The following is a 22,185-nucleotide window of genomic DNA, read 5'->3' as shown; positions in this document are numbered from 1 at the left end:
TCAAGCTTTATATTGTAGATTATTGGGCTGCAATTTGAAAAAATTGTAGACCTATAAATTCCCACTGTTGTCTGTTCATCCATCTGTCTGTCTCTCCTTAATCTCGAGAATGAAGTTAGATAGACAAAAGATGAGACAGATATGGAAACCTTAGGGGAGGAAGTCCCGATTAACTATATGCGAACATTTGATGCAAACCAGAAGTCATGTTATTTCAGTTCAAAAATTCCTTCTGAAAGGAGTTAGATAGATGACAGGTATGACTTGATTGCTAAAGGAAAAGTATTATGTACTGGGGGGTAAGACACTGCTAATTTGAAGGTGGAAATCATATATTTTAAATTAAATAAATTAAAAAAATATGATTAATAATCACTCGTTATTATTAGTTTATTTTTCTGACATGTTTATTTAATATAAAGATGTGTTACTATCTGAGAATTTGATTGATATATATATTTTTGATACCTTAACAGAAAAAAATTATAACTGAATTTTTGATAAGGTAATACCAATTTTTTATTTTACAAAAAGCTATTGCGGTGTTGCTTTAAATGAAATATCTAAATTATCATTTAATGATTCATAAAATTTTATTGTCTAATTTTATAATATTAGAAAAATTTTATGTAAATACAGTCATAAAATATTCATTTTATTTGAGAATTATTGCGGATACTGTCATGAAATGTGTACTAAAAATATATCTATTTGGAAGGGTAAATTCAATTGAACAAAAGATAATACATTCATTTACAATTTATTCTGAAACTTCGTTTATTAAAATCGATAAAATTAAAACATATACAATAAAAAACAATATGTACATACATATTCTAAATATGAGAATGCTTATCAATAATATTATAATGAAATGATAATTAAAATTGATGGAGAGGATTCTGGATTAATTTCAATGATTTTATTTATTTCAAATATTTCCTGTTATTCAAGTCCACAATGATTTATTAAGTATACAAACTTACTGTCATTTGCATGTGTACACACATGCAAATGACAGTAATCAATTGTTTCCTTGATTTTCAATTATCTATTCTTTTGAGTCTCAGATTCAAATCTTATCGACAAACTTCCCAGAACCACCAAGAGCTAAAAGCTGTAATTCAAATTATCTGAATTTTTGATATCATCTCCCTGTTATTGTTCTTGTTGAAATTTGATTTAGGTTTATAATGAGATTTAATAGTAAGTAATAAGATTTTTGTCTGGATTCTTATATTAAATATAGCAGTGATAAGCAACCTTTTCTGGCTTTGGGCTGCAGGAGAATTTCTTAATATTTTGGCATGCCACATATATTTTTTTTCTTTTAGAGTTGCAGGGTTTGTCTGCTGAATACCAGCATACATAACCACCACTACACCAGGTACTAAGATAATGTGTTTATATATCACTAGTTTGTTTATCATTGTCTATTCTCATCTTTTCACTGATCAAGTTTAGTTTGAATGTTCTTTGTGAAGAATATCAGCTTAATTAGGGTTACATAATGGCACGAGTCCGAAATAGGAGAATAAAATTGTTGCCAAAGTCCAGGTTGCTGCATATTAGAACCTTGTGGGCCAGATGTGGTCCAATGGCCAGAGGTTGCTTATGATGGAACTATAGTCTGTTGCTGTCTAATAAACATTTAATCTGATTTTCTTCTTGTAAAGATTGAAATTAATTTATAATTATATGCAAGAATAATAATTCTAATTACATAGAATAGAAATTTATTAATCTAGCACCTGCAGAACCAAAGTGGTGTCATATTATCAAAAATGCTACATTATACATCTTATATTTTCAGAAAATTTGATAAGTTATAAGCAATACAAATGTTGCAGATATTGCTGTACTGTACATTTTGTGTTAGTGCGTGCTAGTATATGCTTCTAGTTTTATTCTGTTGTTCAATCTGTCTGAAGATGAAACATTTCATGACTATACTGTATTAAGATTAATTGAAAAACCTGCAAAAACGTTAATGATTGTGTTATTGCACAAAATGAACATTCACAATGATTAATGTTTAGCACACCAGGTGTTCCAGTACCTTCTGATTTGTGAAATTCTAGCATGTCGGATTATTATTCGATGATTCTGGATTATTGGCTTCTTTTGAGAGGGCACCAGATTTCCGGATTATTGGGTAACAGCATAAGGAACTTTAGTCTGTAAGACTGAATTTCAGTTAAAATAAAACTCTTGACTGAAAATTCTCTCATTAAATGTATTGTTTCTTACGTATTTATAACAAATGTCTTTAAACTTGGAATTATGATCAGTATTTAAAGTTTTTCATTTTTTTTTTTTTATTAATGATTAAATTTAGTATGAAGTTTTTATTTCATTGCTTTATTTTGATTTTGTATTATTATAAAATTTCTAAAACCAAACAAAAGCATTCATTATAGAAGAAACTGAAATATTTATTGATGTTTTCTAGCAATATGATTTTCAGTAACAAAAATCATTTGTGGAGATTAGTTTTTTTTTGTTTCTTTTGTGATGATAACATTTTAAAATAATGTTTTATACTTTATTCATTATAAAAATTAAACCTTTCCTGCCTTAATAGGAGAAAAACTATAAAATCTCATAAGCTGTAAAGGAACAGAATCACCTTTACAACATGTAACTTTATTCCTCAACTTTTGAGCATCCAATTTTCATATGCATTTTTAGGAACATGTTCATCTTAAAATCAAGGACAACCTGTATTCAAATAATTTGTTAAAAATTTTTGAATTTTATAAATAGATTATTATAATAAATTGTAACTGATAAAAAAAAGCAAATTTATATATATATATATATATATCCATTCAATTAACATTATTTTAATTTACCAACTTAGGCCTCATGATACCCCTTTTGAGGATGGAACTTTTAAACTTACACTCGAGTTTACGGAAGAATATCCAAATAAACCACCAACAGTGAGATTTGTATCTAAAATGTTTCATCCAAATGGTAAGTTAAATATTTAGATGTTTCTTTTATATTTTGAAGTTTATAGAAATGTACTTTTTTGATTTTTTTTTTTTCAGTCTTAAATTTTTTAGTTAAATTCTCTTGGTTATATTTATTACATTATTTTTTTATGTAATGGTTGTCTTTAAGCAATATGAATAGAAGCATATTGTTCATTGCTTTTTGCCCTTTAGTTACATTAAGTTTTTGTGATAACCTAACCAGCTACTTAAATTTTAGATCTTCTCACATCAGTGAATATGATATTACAAAAAATTTATTTATTTTATAACTAAGTTTACAAAAGAATAAAGAAATTTTACAATGATTGAATCTAAAACATATACAAAATGCATTTTGGACTCTTTTGGAGTCTCTCTTTAGTTGATGTTTTTAGAAACATAACAAAGTAAAATATACATAAAAGTTACATTAAAAGGTTAAAATAGGTTATCACAAATTAATTACAATTAAAAAATCTTATATTCATGTGAAATTAACTTTTCTTCATTTTACCTGAATAAATATTACCTTTCTACAAAAAAGCCATAAAAGTACTAGTAAAAAAAATTAATTAAATAAATGCTTATTTAAAGCATTATCAGAAAATAATGTACTTGTGGGTTATCTTTTCACATGTTGTGCTGCATTGCAGTCAAATGGTGCTCAATCCAAAAGTAGAAATAAAAATTTGTCTATTTCACAAGCTTTTTTTTTCCTCAATGGAAACAATCATTCAAATAATTTTAATTTTTTAGTAAATAAAGTATGAGTAATATAAATATTTATTAATACTGCATCATACATAGATTCTTTAATTCTTAACACTTGTAAAATGATAAAAATATAACAACACTAGCTGTTACCTGCAACTTCATCCACGGAGGTTTTACAAGCAAATCCCATTTATATTCAGTATTTCAACAACCATAGTAATTGTTATATAACACCTACCGCTGAGAATGACAAGAATTGCCGAGAATCAAATGAACTGTTTTCAATTTGATCAATTTTCTGGAACGTTTACAATCATTCTATAATTGAATAAATATGCAATAACAAAATCAAATTTAAAACGGTTCAAACATTTGGTTAAAAAATCAAAATATATAAAAATATTTATAACAATGTCAGAAATGTTATCAATTTAATACACCTAAGTACTTAATGAAGACTAAACGTTGTTGAAAACAAAAAATCGCATCTAAAATAGTACAGTAGAAGTTGTTCTTCTGGTTAAGCCTTAACCCTTTTTTTTCTGTCATCTTGTTTATCTTGCCGTCTTGTGTTTTATGTTTATTCTCCATCTTGCGTTCCCTCCTAAGGCAATATAGGTCAATCAGGCAATATTACTTTAAAAATTCACCAAAAATCAAATGATCATTATATTTATATAAAAAAATTACCAGCATTTATTAATATCTTTTGTTTTAAATACGATACTTTTCAATACATTTTATTAGAAAAATTTATAAAAAAAATTTGCCATTAAAAAAAAATAAAATGTCAGAACTGAACAACATAACTTGAGTATTTATAACACGTTGACTTATTATAGCTAAATAAACTTATTAAGCATAAATGAACTTATTATAATGATATTATTTCATGAATATGCTATAAATGAAATAAAAAAGCATCAGAAAATAAATAAATCAAGAAAAAAAAGCATTAATTAAAATTATTTAAGTCAACAAAACACCACCTGGTGAAAAACAGACAAGACAATGCCATCAAGTGCTGACATCTGTCGTCGATAAATTTTATAAAAATTGATTTTTGCTAGGGTAACGGTGAATCGTTACTTTCATAGGTTTGCTTAATGATGGGGGGTAACGATCGATCAGTTCTTTCGAGGGCAAAGGGTTAATGCTCTCCCTCTCCCCATCGCAGGGAAATTTCGAAAAATCCCTTATTAGTGTGCATTCCCATCGCGTATTCTACTAAAATGCAGTTAAAAACAAAAAATCGCATCTAAAATAGTACAGTAGAAGCTGTTCTCCAGGTTAAGCCTTTCCCTTCCCCTGCTGGAGAATTTTGAAAAATCCCTTTTTAGTGTGAGTTTCCATGACGTACCCTAACTGTGTACCAAATTTCACCTCTAGGTTCAGCGGTTTGCTCTGGGCAATGATGAATCAGTGATTCAGTCAGTCAAGACAAGTAATTTTATATATTTAGATTACATATAATTACAATACTTCTCTTAGTACTGGTCTAGTAGGATGATCACATTTTATCCAATTGTTTTCCGTAGCTAATGAAGCATAACTTTGCATTTGAAATGGATCTCTATACAAATTCAGAAATATGCCAATTTAGTCGTTTTCTTGATGTTACATGTTGAATAAGTTATGCCTTTTTTGTAGTTTTTATGCCAATCCATTTATTTGTCTGTATATCAACATCTCTTCTACATTTGTTTAGTTACATGCATATTTTGGATTTTTTTGCTCTAAATATAACTTAATTTTAATATATTTTTTGTGAAAGCTTTCAAAATGTAAAATACCATTCTGTGGAATATGAACCATCAGTTTCAGAGAGAGACAAATTTGAATGAATAATCCATTCTCCACAAACTGTCCCATTCTCACACATTCTCAAACTGAAGACTAATTTGTGTATTAGCTTGTGATATTAAACACTGCATATGTTTGATTTCTTAAAAATGAATTATTCTGACTTTGTAAATGAAAAAAATATTTTTAAATGTTATTGAAACAAATTAAACTTAACTAAATTTTGCACAAATCAAAGAATTATTTTGTTTGACCATTTGTTCAAACTATACTGTAGCAATGTGACAGAGAATGACAGATATTTAAGAATGGAAAGCAACACACTACATGGTGTACAGGAGGATAACCTGCAAGTACCAAAAAATAATCTTGCTACTATTTAAAAGACAAATAAATGTTAAAGAATTTATATTTATACGAATGTGATTAAATTGAACAGTTTGTAAATATTTATTAGTTTCCTTTAAATTAAACAGTTTTTTTTTTACTCTAGACAAATTCCTAATGTAATATATGATTCAAACATTCTTGTTCAAAAAGTAATCAAAGTTTTACATATTCAATAAGTTTTTATAACGAGTCTTCCTTCTGAATTGAATTTTTATGTATAAAAACACTAAAACAATTTATTAGTTCCTTATATATCATTTTATCTTTGTCAAGTTAAATCACAATTTCATAGTGATTTGAAATATTTTCTTAAATAGTGAATTTTAGAAAAATATTTAATTATACTTCAAAGTTTACAATTACAAATATTGCTTTAAAAAATTTTAATGTTATTACTTTTGGCATGGAGTATGCTGAAAACATTAACACTAATATTTTAATTTTTCTATGTATAATTAACTAAGCAGTCAGTTGTAAGATTATTTTGTAAATGTATTTTCTTGCAGTTTTAATATTTTCGGAAATATTTAGCTGCCATTTTGTTGATGAAAACTTTGTTCAGTCTAAAATGATGAAAACGCACCTGTTCAGTGTAAAATTGTTAGCTAATGTTTAAATTTACAAATGAAGTAGTTATTTGATGTTACTAAAGTGTATATTAAAGGAAAAGTATATTAAAGTTTGATATTTTCTTCTGATTTTATCTGTTAAATTGTCAGTGATTGTAATGAAAATTAATTGGGCTAAATAAATTTATATACAAAAATATAGTTACTGTATCAAAAATATTTTTGAATTTCTTAATTCCTCAGTTGCTCTGTAAGAAAACAACTTCAAAATGGAACAAATTAAATTTTAAACAGAATTTACAGTTTGTTTTTCCATAAATTATTCAATTTCTATGTAATTAACAATAATAAACAATACATTCAAATAATATATGTGAAACATTCATTATCTGAATTTGCTGAATCAACTGCAATGTAAAAATATTGTTTAAAAGCTTTTACAAATTATTTACCAAAAAAATTATATCAATGTCTATTGATTTAATTAATATATAAATAAATTTCTAATAAAATAGAATTTTATTATAACTTTGTGCTTTTTAGGTCTTTACTTCTCTAATATTATTTGCTTAAGTTTAAGTGCATGTATTTAAATTGAAGATATATTTATAATGATAAATAGAAAGTTCTACTTTTAAAATTTTGCAGATTATTTTAAAAAATAAATTTCAATACAGCCTTTTTTTAATGTAAATTAAGATGATGACAATTTTGTATATGAATCAGCCAATAAAATGCAAATGGCCAGGAAAATAAGCACATGCTTAGAAAAGTTACAAAAAAAAGACAATATGTTAAAATGTTTACATTTTGTCCTCTCTTCAATCTCAGAAATAGGTCTTACAGTGGAATCAACCTTTATTTGGAGGTTTCTCATTTACCTCAAAATGTAATATGTTATAACGTGCAATCACCAGAGTCAGAGTTGTGCCACTGTCAGAGGGACAACTCTGACTTTGGTGACTGCACTGGTCACTTTACATATTGAGGTGGATGGGAAGCTCCAGATAAAGGTATGCTCTATTGTTTCCTGAGGTATGAAGAAAGAATAAAATACAGTAGAGCGTCGTTTATCCGAAACGTCGGTTATCCGAAGGAATTCCAGTCGACAAATTTAAATTTTCGCCAGTACTGTGGCGCTGTAATCTTTGGCTATGTCTTCGGCTACTCAAATATTTTACGTTTTTGATACTAAATTAACTTCTGAAGTATAATTTTTTTATTGTTTTTATATTTTTCAATATATTTATTTTGTTTGTACAAAATAAAAAAATAATTTTTAACGATACAATAGTCTTCGTTAGGCTTAACATTGATGAAAATTCAACGCGAAGCGACACGCAACGGAGAAAAATTTCAACACGGGATAAATTAATATATTTTTTCGTACATAATTGGTTATCCGAAAAATAAGTTATCCGAACAACCCCAGTCCCCAATTGATTTGGATAAACGACGCTCTACTGTATAAAGATATTTTAATACATTATCATTTTTGGAAAATTTCCAAAAGATTGTGTATCTGACATGCATTAGATGACGATTAAATGTATTTATAGGTTAATAGATAATTAATAATTTATTGGTTTTTTTAACTTGGTTTAGCATTTAATTTTATAGCATATAATCAAAAGCATAGATTTGATTATATGTGAAATTTAAGAACATAAAAGTAAAAAATTAATCATAAAATGTAAATTATTTTTAAAATTTAATTTATTCAGTTTGGAAGTTGTTCTGTTAGAAAATAGCTGATTTTGTGCAATGAAGTTCAAAAATGTTTACATAACAAATGACTGACTTCTATATTTAATATCTGTTTTAAAAAGTTCTATATTGATAAATAAATAATACCCAAAGATTATGTATTAGTATATAAATCAGGTATCAATCCAAAGAACAAAAGACCTATCAAAAATAATGCATTTGATCCTAGGTAAGATTTGAAACTTTCTCAGTCTTAGCTTGAAACTTTTAGGTTAATATTATTTGTGCATTAAGGTTTAATTTTATTAAAGAGTATTATCCAAACTTTAACCATTTTATTATTTATATGAATACAGTTCCACATTTTGGTAATATTTTAATATACTTAAAAAAGGCAAACTGGTTAACACTACATACTTCAAATAACTATTAATCAAGCTTAAAAATACAAGTAAACAATACGGCAAATGTTTTTGGCCATTTTGAATGGTCATCTTTGGACTTTTTACTACAATCTCATCTTAGGATTTTCAATTGGAACTTTGATTGCAGTAAAAAGTCCAAAGTAGGCAGTTTGATATTGTCAAAAAGTTTACTGTATAATTATTATTATTAAAGTCGTAAATAGAGGTTTTAATAATTTGGTATTGTAATATTATAATAGCATTTTTGTCTTTGACTGTATAATTACATGTGTCAAAAGTAATGAAACAGTGTACAGGATATAAACATCTCAAAATTCGATGTTTAATAAACCAGTTAAACCAAACAATTGCCACATTGAATAGGGCTATTTTACTGATTGTTATTCAAATTGTTAAATTTAGTAAGAGATGGTGCCTAATGCCTTACCTCTAGTACCAAATTACTCAGAATTTAATTCTTAATAGTAGTGGTAAAGTAGTCCAGTTCAATATGGCAGTTGTTTGGCTTATAACATACAGATTGTTTGAAAATAAGCTGATATTAATTTTATGACTAAATATTTGAGTTCACAATATTATTTTCTAAGTAAGTAAATAACATTATATCTTCAAGTTTTGTATTAGTAAACAACAACATTTATTAGATAGGCTGTTTAAAGCTTAGTAAATGAAAAGAATACTTAAATTAAATCAAAAACTTCAAATAGATCATAGAATAGAAATGCTAAGAAAGTAACTGAAACTAGTATGTTTTTATTTGGAAGTGAGGTGACAGTAATTGGAAGCATTAATTGAAAGGAATAAATATTACTAGTTGTTTTTATTGTAAATGTTATATGAAAGATTTAAAAAATATAATGGGAGAACATATTAAGTAAACCAAACAAATAAAAAAGTTTAGTTAAATATATTAAATCAGATTATGACTGATTAAAATAATAATTTGGTATATTTTTATTACAAAAAATATTGTTCATAATTATGGACTGTAAAGATTTATAATTGTGGTTAAATTTCAGGATAATTTAACAAATGTGTGATATATACGTATTATGTTAATCGCATTCATTTTTATTAATTCTTATTTTATTTTTACCATCTAAATTCTGGCATTAATAATTTCAAATATTGAAAACTGAAATGCATTTTTGATCTAGAGCAAGAGCAATAGTAACTTAGTGTTTTAAATTGTAAGCAATATGTTTAACTCTTAATTTTATTCTAATTCTTAAATGTACTGATGACAACTTCTGACTAAAATGTCTTTTATTTTATGTTATTATCTGTAATATAATAATTTAATGAATTTTATCTAAATAATAATAAAAAATAAAATGCAAATCTTAATTCGAATATACAGAATGATTTTTGTGCAATTTGTTTGTTTTTAATTTTAGAAGATTTTCCTCCTTTTTTTTAAATATGAAATCACATTTCATGAATTTTTAAATCTACAAAGTATTTAAGTATTGTATTGTATTGTATTATATTGTATTCATGTATTATTTAAATGCAACTCTAAGTTTGTTTAAAAATCATCTTTTTTTTCCTGCAGGAAATCATTGACGTGTCTTTTAACAAATCTTCTGGACAAAAGATTTTGGCGTATTGTTAAGATATTAATAGTTATCCTTATTGTACATAATTTTTTGATTTAACAATTCTTCATTTTAGAATTATATATCTTATAAGTGTAAATTTTTAGAGTAATTACTCCTGCCTATATACACACTGTGCACGTATGAAATGTAGCATTATATATATTATTCTATTTTATAGGTTTATATATCAAGATATAACTATTCAGGAATTTTAAAATTTTTTAATGGTTGTATTGTAAGCTTTTGTTAATTCTGTAAATTTAGATAAACTGTATTATGTGGGTGTACTTATTCACTTACATAATTCATATTAAAAGTTTGTCTAATTTTAGTTTAAACAATAAAATTGTTGACTAAAAATGTTACTAAACATATACATATTTCTTGAATGTGTTTCTGTCTGTTTTAGAAATTAAAGGGAAACTATCTACAAGGCCAAAAATGGGTCTAACAGATGTAATTTTTTTATGAGAAATAGAATGGCATGATTTAAAATGTACTAAACTGGCACTTCCTCTTAGTTATTAATTTGAATTACTGATATATAGTCAGTGAGATTTTCTCGTTTCTGCTTCAATATATAATTACATCTTGCTGTTGAAGACCTTTGATCAAGAATCTGTAATTTCTTTTGCAAAATAGATTTGAAATTAGAATTTTAATGTTTCTATGATTATTGTAAATCACTCTGAAAGTGGAAAAATTAAATAATTATTTCAGAGGAATATTTAATGAATGAATTCAGTTCAAGCCATCATATGTCAAGTTGCATGTTTCATTATTTTTTAAATTGTTGCCATCAATTATATTATAATAATAATATCTCTTTAAGTGTCCTTCTCGTGCTGTTATGAGAGCCTATTGAAATAGAAGTTACATTAAGTTTGATGGTGAAGATTGCTTAGAGTTTCTTGAGTTATGATGTCACAAGGTTTCTGTGCTCTTTTTATAAACAATATTTTTGTTGAATGCTAAGGAATTGAAGAAACCTCAAATATATTTTTCAGTAATTAAATACTGGATTTCTGTTGTTATAAGCAGATTTTATGTATATTTGATTTAAAAAATGGAGGTGGAACATTTATCTTTTATTTATTTAATAATCACAAACTGGTAAATATCTTGAGATAGAATAGAGTGAAAATAATTGAGTCTGGTTTTTATATTAAAATAAATGAATGGATATTTAAGAAAATTTTTTATGTTCATTGATCTAGGACAGGGGTCGGCAACTTATGGCATGCATGCCAAACATGGTACGTGGGACAATTTTCAGTGGCACTCTGATTGAGTTGAAATGTAGTAAAAATTATATTTAATTATTAATTACACAATTAAATGTAAGTGATAGTTCACCAAAGGTCATAGTACATTAAAAACGAATCTTGTTTGTATACTTCTGTTACAGCTCGTGCATTTATGTTCCGTGTCACCATCTATGTGTTATGCAAGTGCTTCACAAGTAAAACATAATTTAATTAACAACTTAACTTCAAAATTATGCATTTTTGAAGACCGTTATAACCGGACTAATTTTGATAACATATAGAATAAACTTAATAGAATTGTGTCGGCACTCGGAATAGCACTATTACTTATGTTTGGCACAACACTGCTGAAAGGTTGCCAACCTCTGATCTAGAACATATCTTATTATTAATTTCAGAACATTTGAAATTAATAAACAGGTAACAAAAATATAAAAACATAAAGCTTACAAGCTTTTATAATGTTTACAGAGTTAAAAAAAAAATGTCACTGCAAGAGAAATACTGAACTTATCTCAATGAAATCAGCACTGGATAGGGCAGAAAATTAAACAGTTTTTTAACACGTACAAATGCTCAATATGTGTATCATAGATGACACTGCAGACATCAATACAATAATCCAGTTCTTGCCATACCTTTTGCAACATGGGCCCATTGATAATGGACACTGCTGTGATAACACTCTTTTAGCTTGATGATATTGTGTGGTAACAATGGGATGAACACTTTATCTTTTATTCAACTCCACAAAAAAGAAATACAGTTTGAGGTCAGGTGATCTTGGCCACAGCCATTCCAGATCTCACGTTGTTTTATTTATTTTTGTGGAGTTGCATGAAAGATAAAATGTTTGTTCTATTGTTGCCAAATTTAAAAAAAGCAACTGAGTTTCTGCCCATCTAATGCTGGCTTCATTGAGGAAAGTTCAGTAGTTCTCTTGCAGTGATTATTTTAACTGTGAGAAGCATTATGAAATACCCTGTACTATTGATTTATAAAATTGTAAAGCAATAGTATTATAAATTTTATAATTAAAAATTCAACAAATGGTAATTTCATTTAGAACTTTTGTATAGGCCTGTTTGATTATTTTTAAGTTAACAAGAAATATAAAAACATTATGTTTTTATGTACATATAAATATTCTTTACATTGAGTTATATTCCAACTTGACATTATTATTTTCATTGATTATTTAATGATATGAATGTTTGTATACTTTTCTTAAATTATTTAATAAAGAGAAAAAGTAAGTTTTTCAAATTCCTTTATTTAATTGCCTTTGTGTCATTAAGATTTACTATTAAATCTTTAATAGTAATAACATGTATAATCAGTAGTAATTTATATTATTTTATTTTTAGTATATGCTGATGGAAGCATTTGCCTTGATATTCTTCAGAATAGGTGGAGCCCAACGTATGATGTTTCAGCCATTTTAACTTCAATACAAGCAAGTATTTTTTTTTTATAATAACTGGAATTTTAATAATTTTAATATTAATGTTTTATTATAATTATTTTGACTTCCATTCAGTTAAGTGTTGAATTTTATCTCTATCAGGAAAATTAATATTTTAAATATATAAAAAAAATCAACTGAAATTCAGAGACAACAAATTTACATTTAACACTTCATCAGATATACTACAGAAAATAATTTATAATTAATACTTTATATTAAAAATGAATAATCCATTTAAAATTCTCAGGCTTATAAATGTTTTTATTTTTATTCCCAATTATTGTGATTGTAGATACAATTTATGTGAGAGGTAAATTCTTGTATTTTATTACAGAAAGTAAGTAGGCAAAGTGTAGGTAAAAAATCATTACGAAGAAAAATCTAAATTCAGAAGTATAGATTTTATACATGTTAAATAAGTCACAAATGAATATAAATATTGGATGATGGTAAAGTGAGTGTCTTTCTTGCATAAATTGTCAGCAGACGCTACACTTTAGGCTTCTTCACCATGGAGGCTGTCAAAATTTTATTTTGTTATATTTGTTGATAGTTATGGTTGTTTTGACAACTTTATAATATAGTGCACTAATTTTATTTGATTTTTACCTGGAACGTTTAGTATGGAAACACGTTTCTGAGTGATTTCTGTTTGTTATATTTTTAAGAAGTCAATATAATATGTACTACACATTTTAATATAATTTTTACAATACTTGTTTTTATCTACAGTATTTATTTTTTATTCTTTTCATAAAACACAGATTAGTGAAAAATCAAATTATCAAAACTAGTGGTTCTCAACAGGGCCATGGATTATTTCAGGGAGGCCACATAATAATTCACAAAGTAGAATATTAAAGTTTATATTCTGTACAAATTAACTCTAAGTGTCATGTTACAGAAGTCCTAATTGAAAATCTAATGATGAAAAAACATATTTGGGAAAATAAAATTTAGATGATGAAATGAAACTAAAGTTCAGATATTACTAGACATGGAAGTCTTTGAATGTGTGGTGGATTCATTTGGAGTAAATGCAGCTAATATGAATCTAGAACTACAAGAATGTCTTGTGGATCTGAAAAGTAATTCAGCACTTCAATCAGATTCAGGAACAACCAAGACAATTTCTAGACTAGTGTAGATATTGAAAAAAAAAATTCCTTTATAGGTTTTTAAAATTCCAATTTGGTTGAATTGAGTTTTAGTAGTCAGTCATCTGATATTGAAAATGGGAAGATCTTTGGTTATACCTAACAAGTTTCCAGCCAGTATACAAAAACTTGTTTCTTCTCATCAGCTGCAAGCCTGACACTAAAGGTCTTGGTAAAAATATATATATTTTTTTAAACATTACCTAACGTATAATAATAATTTTTTGGTGTTTTAAAGTAGGAAAGAATTGCACAGTTAATTCATAAATTAAAAAAAATCACAATTTATAAATGAAGGAATTTTCCTTAGGAAAACCATACTTAAACATTTTTAATCTTTCTTTCAAGTCAATATATTTTAGTTCTAGTTATTACTTCAATCTTTGCTTACCATTCAGTAGAAATGTAACTTCCCAGTTGAGGGAGCCTCTGAGGTGGGCAGTGAGACATAAAAGGTTGAGAACCACTTATCTAAGCAACTTAATATGAAAATTAATTTGGATTGAGAGTACACACTGGTTATAACATAATTACCTCATATGTTCTAAATTAATGTCAAAATGACTATTCAATTCTTTATTCCTAGATTTATCCATAAAAAAATAATTGAAAAATTGAGAATTCAAAATATATGAAATTATTTCAATGCACTTTTACACTAGAAAATACAGACTACAATATATCAGTGTGTTTTTAACAAATAATTATTGTTAAATCTCTTTTTTTATACAAGATTCAACTGCAGTTTGAAAAAGTTGTAGACCTATAAATTTCCACTGTCATGTGTGTTTGTTTGTGTTTCCTTAATCTTGAGAATGGAGTTAGATAGATGAAAAATGAGACCAGATATGGAAACCTTAGGGCAGGAGGCCCCAATTAACTATATACAAATTTTCAATGCAAATTGAAAGTCGTGTTATTTCAATTCAAAAATTTTCTCCTGAAAGGTGTTAGATAGATGACTGGCATGACTATTGTTAAAGGAAAAGTATGATTACAGGGACAAGCCACTACTAATTTGAGATGGAGGGCAAGTATTTTAAGTTAAATTAAAAATATGATTAAAAATTGCAGTTCGGCATTGTGACGATGCCACAATAAATAATTGCTCTTTCTTTAGTATAAACATTCTTGATATTATGTCTAAATGATTAGTTTTCTAACGTTCTATTGAAGTAGAATATAAGAACACCGAGGGAAAAAATCATCTTTTTATCTTGTAGATTTTCCTTTGAAGCCAATGATTGCTGGATTAAGTTGGGATATATTATTGCTACTATTAATAATTAAATACTAATATTAATAGAGCCCAATTTAATTTGGCATTTATTTGGATATATTGGTCTTTGAAATGTTTATATTTGTAGATTTTCTTTCTTTCATATTTAACAATGCAGGTATTTTTAAATGGCAGATTAGCCAGTAAGATGACATTGATTCATGTGAGGTTTTATTTGGTGTGTTAAAGTCTCATTTTCTAAAACCATCTGTGTGTTTATGTAAAAATGTCAATAAATCAATTGTTTATAAAACCTCACTCAATTTAATTTCTAAATTTATAAATATTGCAGAATGTCTTTTACAAATAATGTTACCAACTTTTGTTTGGCTTTCTTCAGACAGTTTATTTCTTTTGTACATGTTTGAAATAATATATGCTCATTTTGGATAAATTCTCACAGTCTGTTTAATAAAATTTTATATTTTATTATAGAAAAATAAATTTACATTTTTAAGACATTTAATCAGAAATAAAATCTGCTAGTATGCATTAATAGTAAGCGATTAATGCATATTGTTGTTTAAGGTATGAATATTATGTCTTTATAAAATTTAAGATTATGTAAGTCCCTCAAAACCAGACATTATTAACCAATGCCAAATGATTGCTGTCATGCATTCAGCTATTTTTCCGCTACTGTTAATAATTAACTTTTAAATTACTTAATAAAAAGTTAATTATTAATATTAGTGAAAAAATAGCCCAATGCATTATGGTAAGATTATTAAGTATCATGTTAACTTTTCTTCTAAATTTTGACTCATTAAAATTATTCAAAAATAAATTGGCATCTATTTGAAATTTATTTTCAAGAACGTTCAGTTTTGAAGAGTAATTAGTAGTTTTGGACTAACACTAATATTCTTTACAATTACAGGTTTATAATATAATTTAAATACAAGAATGTATTGTGTATTTTGGATCATTGAATAATTTATATTTTGGAAAAATCTGAACAAAAAATTGTTTCTAATATCTTAATTTGGAAACATTACATATAAATATATAACAACAGTAGTAGCTTAATCACTTATTAAAAATGGTAAATCATAATCAAAACTGTAAGATAATTTATTTGCTTTTTTCAGAAAGTTGCTAAATTACTAATAAAAAATATTCCAGTGATTTTGCAAACATTCTGAGAGTTTATTTGATTATTTGAAATGAAATTTTCCTCTATTTTCATGTTTAATTTAAATACTAGAAATAGAGAAAACAGAAATATCAGTATTTAGTTTATTATTCATTAGCCATATATACAAGTTTCAGAAACTCAAAAGTTATGGATGATATTCTAAGTCAACTTCCATTTAAGTTCTTTAATGAATTCAATTATTTAGATTTTATGATCACTGTTTTAATTTATAAAGTTATCATGTTTAGACATTTAAATAAAATTCTTTAAAAACTGTGTAATTGTGATATTATATGTCACTTTAAAAGTGTTCCTTCACTGTAAATTATGTGGTAATATAATCATAACAGTTATTATCAATTTCATTATTTAAATTATTGTGACAGATTATTAGATGTAACAAACTTAAAAGAAAGAAATTACAGTAATTTTTGATTCTCTAAATCATATTTTAAATTACTGTGAAGAACATTTGTGCAAATTTAGCCCTTTTTTATTTAGCTTTTGAAAATTACACAAGTTAATAAAACTTGCCTTGCCTAATTGTTTCTATTTTAATTGAGGATAGTTGCTAAAATTAAATGCATTCTTCTAAAAGGCAATTATTATTGAATTTTTAAAATAATATAATTGCAAAATTCATAGTAAGGATAAAAATACATTGATATATAGATTAAAAATGTTTACATATAGGAATTCATGATCATGGAAATAGTGAATTTTTAGGGTGTTTCCAAAATATGGGGACAAACTTTCAATGGTGATTCCTACCAAAACAAGAAATGCATACTTAACACACATAAAGGCGGTATTCACATAGTTGTTGTAGAATGTGTGAATGCCATCTGTAATGCTGTTCAGATACAAGCATTTGAAAAGGGTGCATCAGTCCACGAGACATGTACATGCTTGTATAGAGGCTCGTTAGAGACACTTCAAGCATCTGTGACTGGACAGACAGATAAAATGTACTAAAAATAACTTACTTTGAACCTCTTAACCGGAGTGTATGTATAATATTAATATAATATAGATGTAATGTACTGTTCTGTAAATTTATGCAGCATAAAGAAATCCTTTATTGTGTTAACTATGCATTTCTAGATAAATATTTATAGGAGTGTTTTTGTTTTTTATTTCGGCAGGAATCGCCACCTGAAGTTTATTCCCATATTTTGGAATTCCCCTCTATAATCTGAAACTTAGTTTTATAGACTGAAAATTGTTTCTAATCTGAAATTATGTTTAATTAATATATTATTTATTTTCTATTCATTATTTTCCTTATACATCGACATTCATTGGATAAATCGATAAAATTTTAATGTCTATAAAATTCTTGTTGGAGAACTTAATATTCTAATTTATTCTAATTAGCCTAATGAATTATTTTACAGACTCGTTTCAAAAATCATAAATATTTTATCACATTTAAACTTTTATAAANATTTTTAACGATACAATAGTCTTCGTTAGGCTTAACATTGATGAAAATTCAACGCGAAGCGACACGCAACGGAGAAAAATTTCAACACGGGATAAATTAATATATTTTTTCGTACATAATTGGTTATCCGAAAAATAAGTTATCCGAACAACCCCAGTCCCCAATTGATTTGGATAAACGACGCTCTACTGTATAAAGATATTTTAATACATTATCATTTTTGGAAAATTTCCAAAAGATTGTGTATCTGACATGCATTAGATGACGATTAAATGTATTTATAGGTTAATAGATAATTAATAATTTATTGGTTTTTTTAACTTGGTTTAGCATTTAATTTTATAGCATATAATCAAAAGCATAGATTTGATTATATGTGAAATTTAAGAACATAAAAGTAAAAAATTAATCATAAAATGTAAATTATTTTTAAAATTTAATTTATTCAGTTTGGAAGTTGTTCTGTTAGAAAATAGCTGATTTTGTGCAATGAAGTTCAAAAATGTTTACATAACAAATGACTGACTTCTATATTTAATATCTGTTTTAAAAAGTTCTATATTGATAAATAAATAATACCCAAAGATTATGTATTAGTATATAAATCAGGTATCAATCCAAAGAACAAAAGACCTATCAAAAATAATGCATTTGATCCTAGGTAAGATTTGAAACTTTCTCAGTCTTAGCTTGAAACTTTTAGGTTAATATTATTTGTGCATTAAGGTTTAATTTTATTAAAGAGTATTATCCAAACTTTAACCATTTTATTATTTATATGAATACAGTTCCACATTTTGGTAATATTTTAATATACTTAAAAAAGGCAAACTGGTTAACACTACATACTTCAAATAACTATTAATCAAGCTTAAAAATACAAGTAAACAATACGGCAAATGTTTTTGGCCATTTTGAATGGTCATCTTTGGACTTTTTACTACAATCTCATCTTAGGATTTTCAATTGGAACTTTGATTGCAGTAAAAAGTCCAAAGTAGGCAGTTTGATATTGTCAAAAAGTTTACTGTATAATTATTATTATTAAAGTCGTAAATAGAGGTTTTAATAATTTGGTATTGTAATATTATAATAGCATTTTTGTCTTTGACTGTATAATTACATGTGTCAAAAGTAATGAAACAGTGTACAGGATATAAACATCTCAAAATTCGATGTTTAATAAACCAGTTAAACCAAACAATTGCCACATTGAATAGGGCTATTTTACTGATTGTTATTCAAATTGTTAAATTTAGTAAGAGATGGTGCCTAATGCCTTACCTCTAGTACCAAATTACTCAGAATTTAATTCTTAATAGTAGTGGTAAAGTAGTCCAGTTCAATATGGCAGTTGTTTGGCTTATAACATACAGATTGTTTGAAAATAAGCTGATATTAATTTTATGACTAAATATTTGAGTTCACAATATTATTTTCTAAGTAAGTAAATAACATTATATCTTCAAGTTTTGTATTAGTAAACAACAACATTTATTAGATAGGCTGTTTAAAGCTTAGTAAATGAAAAGAATACTTAAATTAAATCAAAAACTTCAAATAGATCATAGAATAGAAATGCTAAGAAAGTAACTGAAACTAGTATGTTTTTATTTGGAAGTGAGGTGACAGTAATTGGAAGCATTAATTGAAAGGAATAAATATTACTAGTTGTTTTTATTGTAAATGTTATATGAAAGATTTAAAAAATATAATGGGAGAACATATTAAGTAAACCAAACAAATAAAAAAGTTTAGTTAAATATATTAAATCAGATTATGACTGATTAAAATAATAATTTGGTATATTTTTATTACAAAAAATATTGTTCATAATTATGGACTGTAAAGATTTATAATTGTGGTTAAATTTCAGGATAATTTAACAAATGTGTGATATATACGTATTATGTTAATCGCATTCATTTTTATTAATTCTTATTTTATTTTTACCATCTAAATTCTGGCATTAATAATTTCAAATATTGAAAACTGAAATGCATTTTTGATCTAGAGCAAGAGCAATAGTAACTTAGTGTTTTAAATTGTAAGCAATATGTTTAACTCTTAATTTTATTCTAATTCTTAAATGTACTGATGACAACTTCTGACTAAAATGTCTTTTATTTTATGTTATTATCTGTAATATAATAATTTAATGAATTTTATCTAAATAATAATAAAAAATAAAATGCAAATCTTAATTCGAATATACAGAATGATTTTTGTGCAATTTGTTTGTTTTTAATTTTAGAAGATTTTCCTCCTTTTTTTTAAATATGAAATCACATTTCATGAATTTTTAAATCTACAAAGTATTTAAGTATTGTATTGTATTGTATTATATTGTATTCATGTATTATTTAAATGCAACTCTAAGTTTGTTTAAAAATCATCTTTTTTTTCCTGCAGGAAATCATTGACGTGTCTTTTAACAAATCTTCTGGACAAAAGATTTTGGCGTATTGTTAAGATATTAATAGTTATCCTTATTGTACATAATTTTTTGATTTAACAATTCTTCATTTTAGAATTATATATCTTATAAGTGTAAATTTTTAGAGTAATTACTCCTGCCTATATACACACTGTGCACGTATGAAATGTAGCATTATATATATTATTCTATTTTATAGGTTTATATATCAAGATATAACTATTCAGGAATTTTAAAATTTTTTAATGGTTGTATTGTAAGCTTTTGTTAATTCTGTAAATTTAGATAAACTGTATTATGTGGGTGTACTTATTCACTTACATAATTCATATTAAAAGTTTGTCTAATTTTAGTTTAAACAATAAAATTGTTGACTAAAAATGTTACTAAACATATACATATTTCTTGAATGTGTTTCTGTCTGTTTTAGAAATTAAAGGGAAACTATCTACAAGGCCAAAAATGGGTCTAACAGATGTAATTTTTTTATGAGAAATAGAATGGCATGATTTAAAATGTACTAAACTGGCACTTCCTCTTAGTTATTAATTTGAATTACTGATATATAGTCAGTGAGATTTTCTCGTTTCTGCTTCAATATATAATTACATCTTGCTGTTGAAGACCTTTGATCAAGAATCTGTAATTTCTTTTGCAAAATAGATTTGAAATTAGAATTTTAATGTTTCTATGATTATTGCAAATCACTCTGAAAGTGGAAAAATTAAATAATTATTTCAGAGGAATATTTAATGAATGAATTCAGTTCAAGCCATCATATGTCAAGTTGCATGTTTCATTATTTTTTAAATTGTTGCCATCAATTATATTATAATAATAATATCTCTTTAAGTGTCCTTCTCGTGCTGTTATGAGAGCCTATTGAAATAGAAGTTACATTAAGTTTGATGGTGAAGATTGCTTAGAGTTTCTTGAGTTATGATGTCACAAGGTTTCTGTGCTCTTTTTATAAACAATATTTTTGTTGAATGCTAAGGAATTGAAGAAACCTCAAATATATTTTTCAGTAATTAAATACTGGATTTCTGTTGTTATAAGCAGATTTTATGTATATTTGATTTAAAAAATGGAGGTGGAACATTTATCTTTTATTTATTTAATAATCACAAACTGGTAAATATCTTGAGATAGAATAGAGTGAAAATAATTGAGTCTGGTTTTTATATTAAAATAAATGAATGGATATTTAAGAAAATTTTTTATGTTCATTGATCTAGGACAGGGGTCGGCAACTTATGGCATGCATGCCAAACATGGTACGTGGGACAATTTTCAGTGGCACTCTGATTGAGTTGAAATGTAGTAAAAATTATATTTAATTATTAATTACACAATTAAATGTAAGTGATAGTTCACCAAAGGTCATAGTACATTAAAAACGAATCTTGTTTGTATACTTCTGTTACAGCTCGTGCATTTATGTTCCGTGTCACCATCTATGTGTTATGCAAGTGCTTCACAAGTAAAACATAATTTAATTAACAACTTAACTTCAAAATTATGCATTTTTGAAGACCGTTATAACCGGACTAATTTTGATAACATATAGAATAAACTTAATAGAATTGTGTCGGCACTCGGAATAGCACTATTACTTATGTTTGGCACAACACTGCTGAAAGGTTGCCAACCTCTGATCTAGAACATATCTTATTATTAATTTCAGAACATTTGAAATTAATAAACAGGTAACAAAAATATAAAAACATAAAGCTTACAAGCTTTTATAATGTTTACAGAGTTAAAAAAAAAATGTCACTGCAAGAGAAATACTGAACTT

General features: G+C 26.0%; 1 protein-coding gene across 1 annotated transcript in view; it reads left to right on the top strand.

The window, feature by feature from the left end:
* Nucleotides 1-22,185, top strand: part of LOC111639890 (ubiquitin-conjugating enzyme E2 A) — a 69,537-nt gene that overhangs the window by 40,079 nt on the left and 7,273 nt on the right. The window contains exons 2-3 of the mRNA XM_023385840.1: nucleotides 2,864-2,979; nucleotides 12,826-12,914. Coding sequence (XP_023241608.1) covers nucleotides 2,864-2,979; nucleotides 12,826-12,914 — 205 coding nt within the window. The remainder of the gene's footprint in view (nucleotides 1-2,863; nucleotides 2,980-12,825; nucleotides 12,915-22,185) is intronic.

The sequence above is a fragment of the Centruroides sculpturatus genome, unplaced genomic scaffold (genome assembly GCF_000671375.1).
Source record: "Centruroides sculpturatus isolate CEXI.00-Female unplaced genomic scaffold, Cexi_2.0 scaffold1332, whole genome shotgun sequence".
Classification (NCBI taxonomy): Eukaryota; Metazoa; Arthropoda; class Arachnida; order Scorpiones; family Buthidae; genus Centruroides; species Centruroides sculpturatus.
The sequence above is the reverse complement of the archived record's forward strand: the minus strand, read 5'-3'. Positions and strand labels throughout refer to the sequence as shown.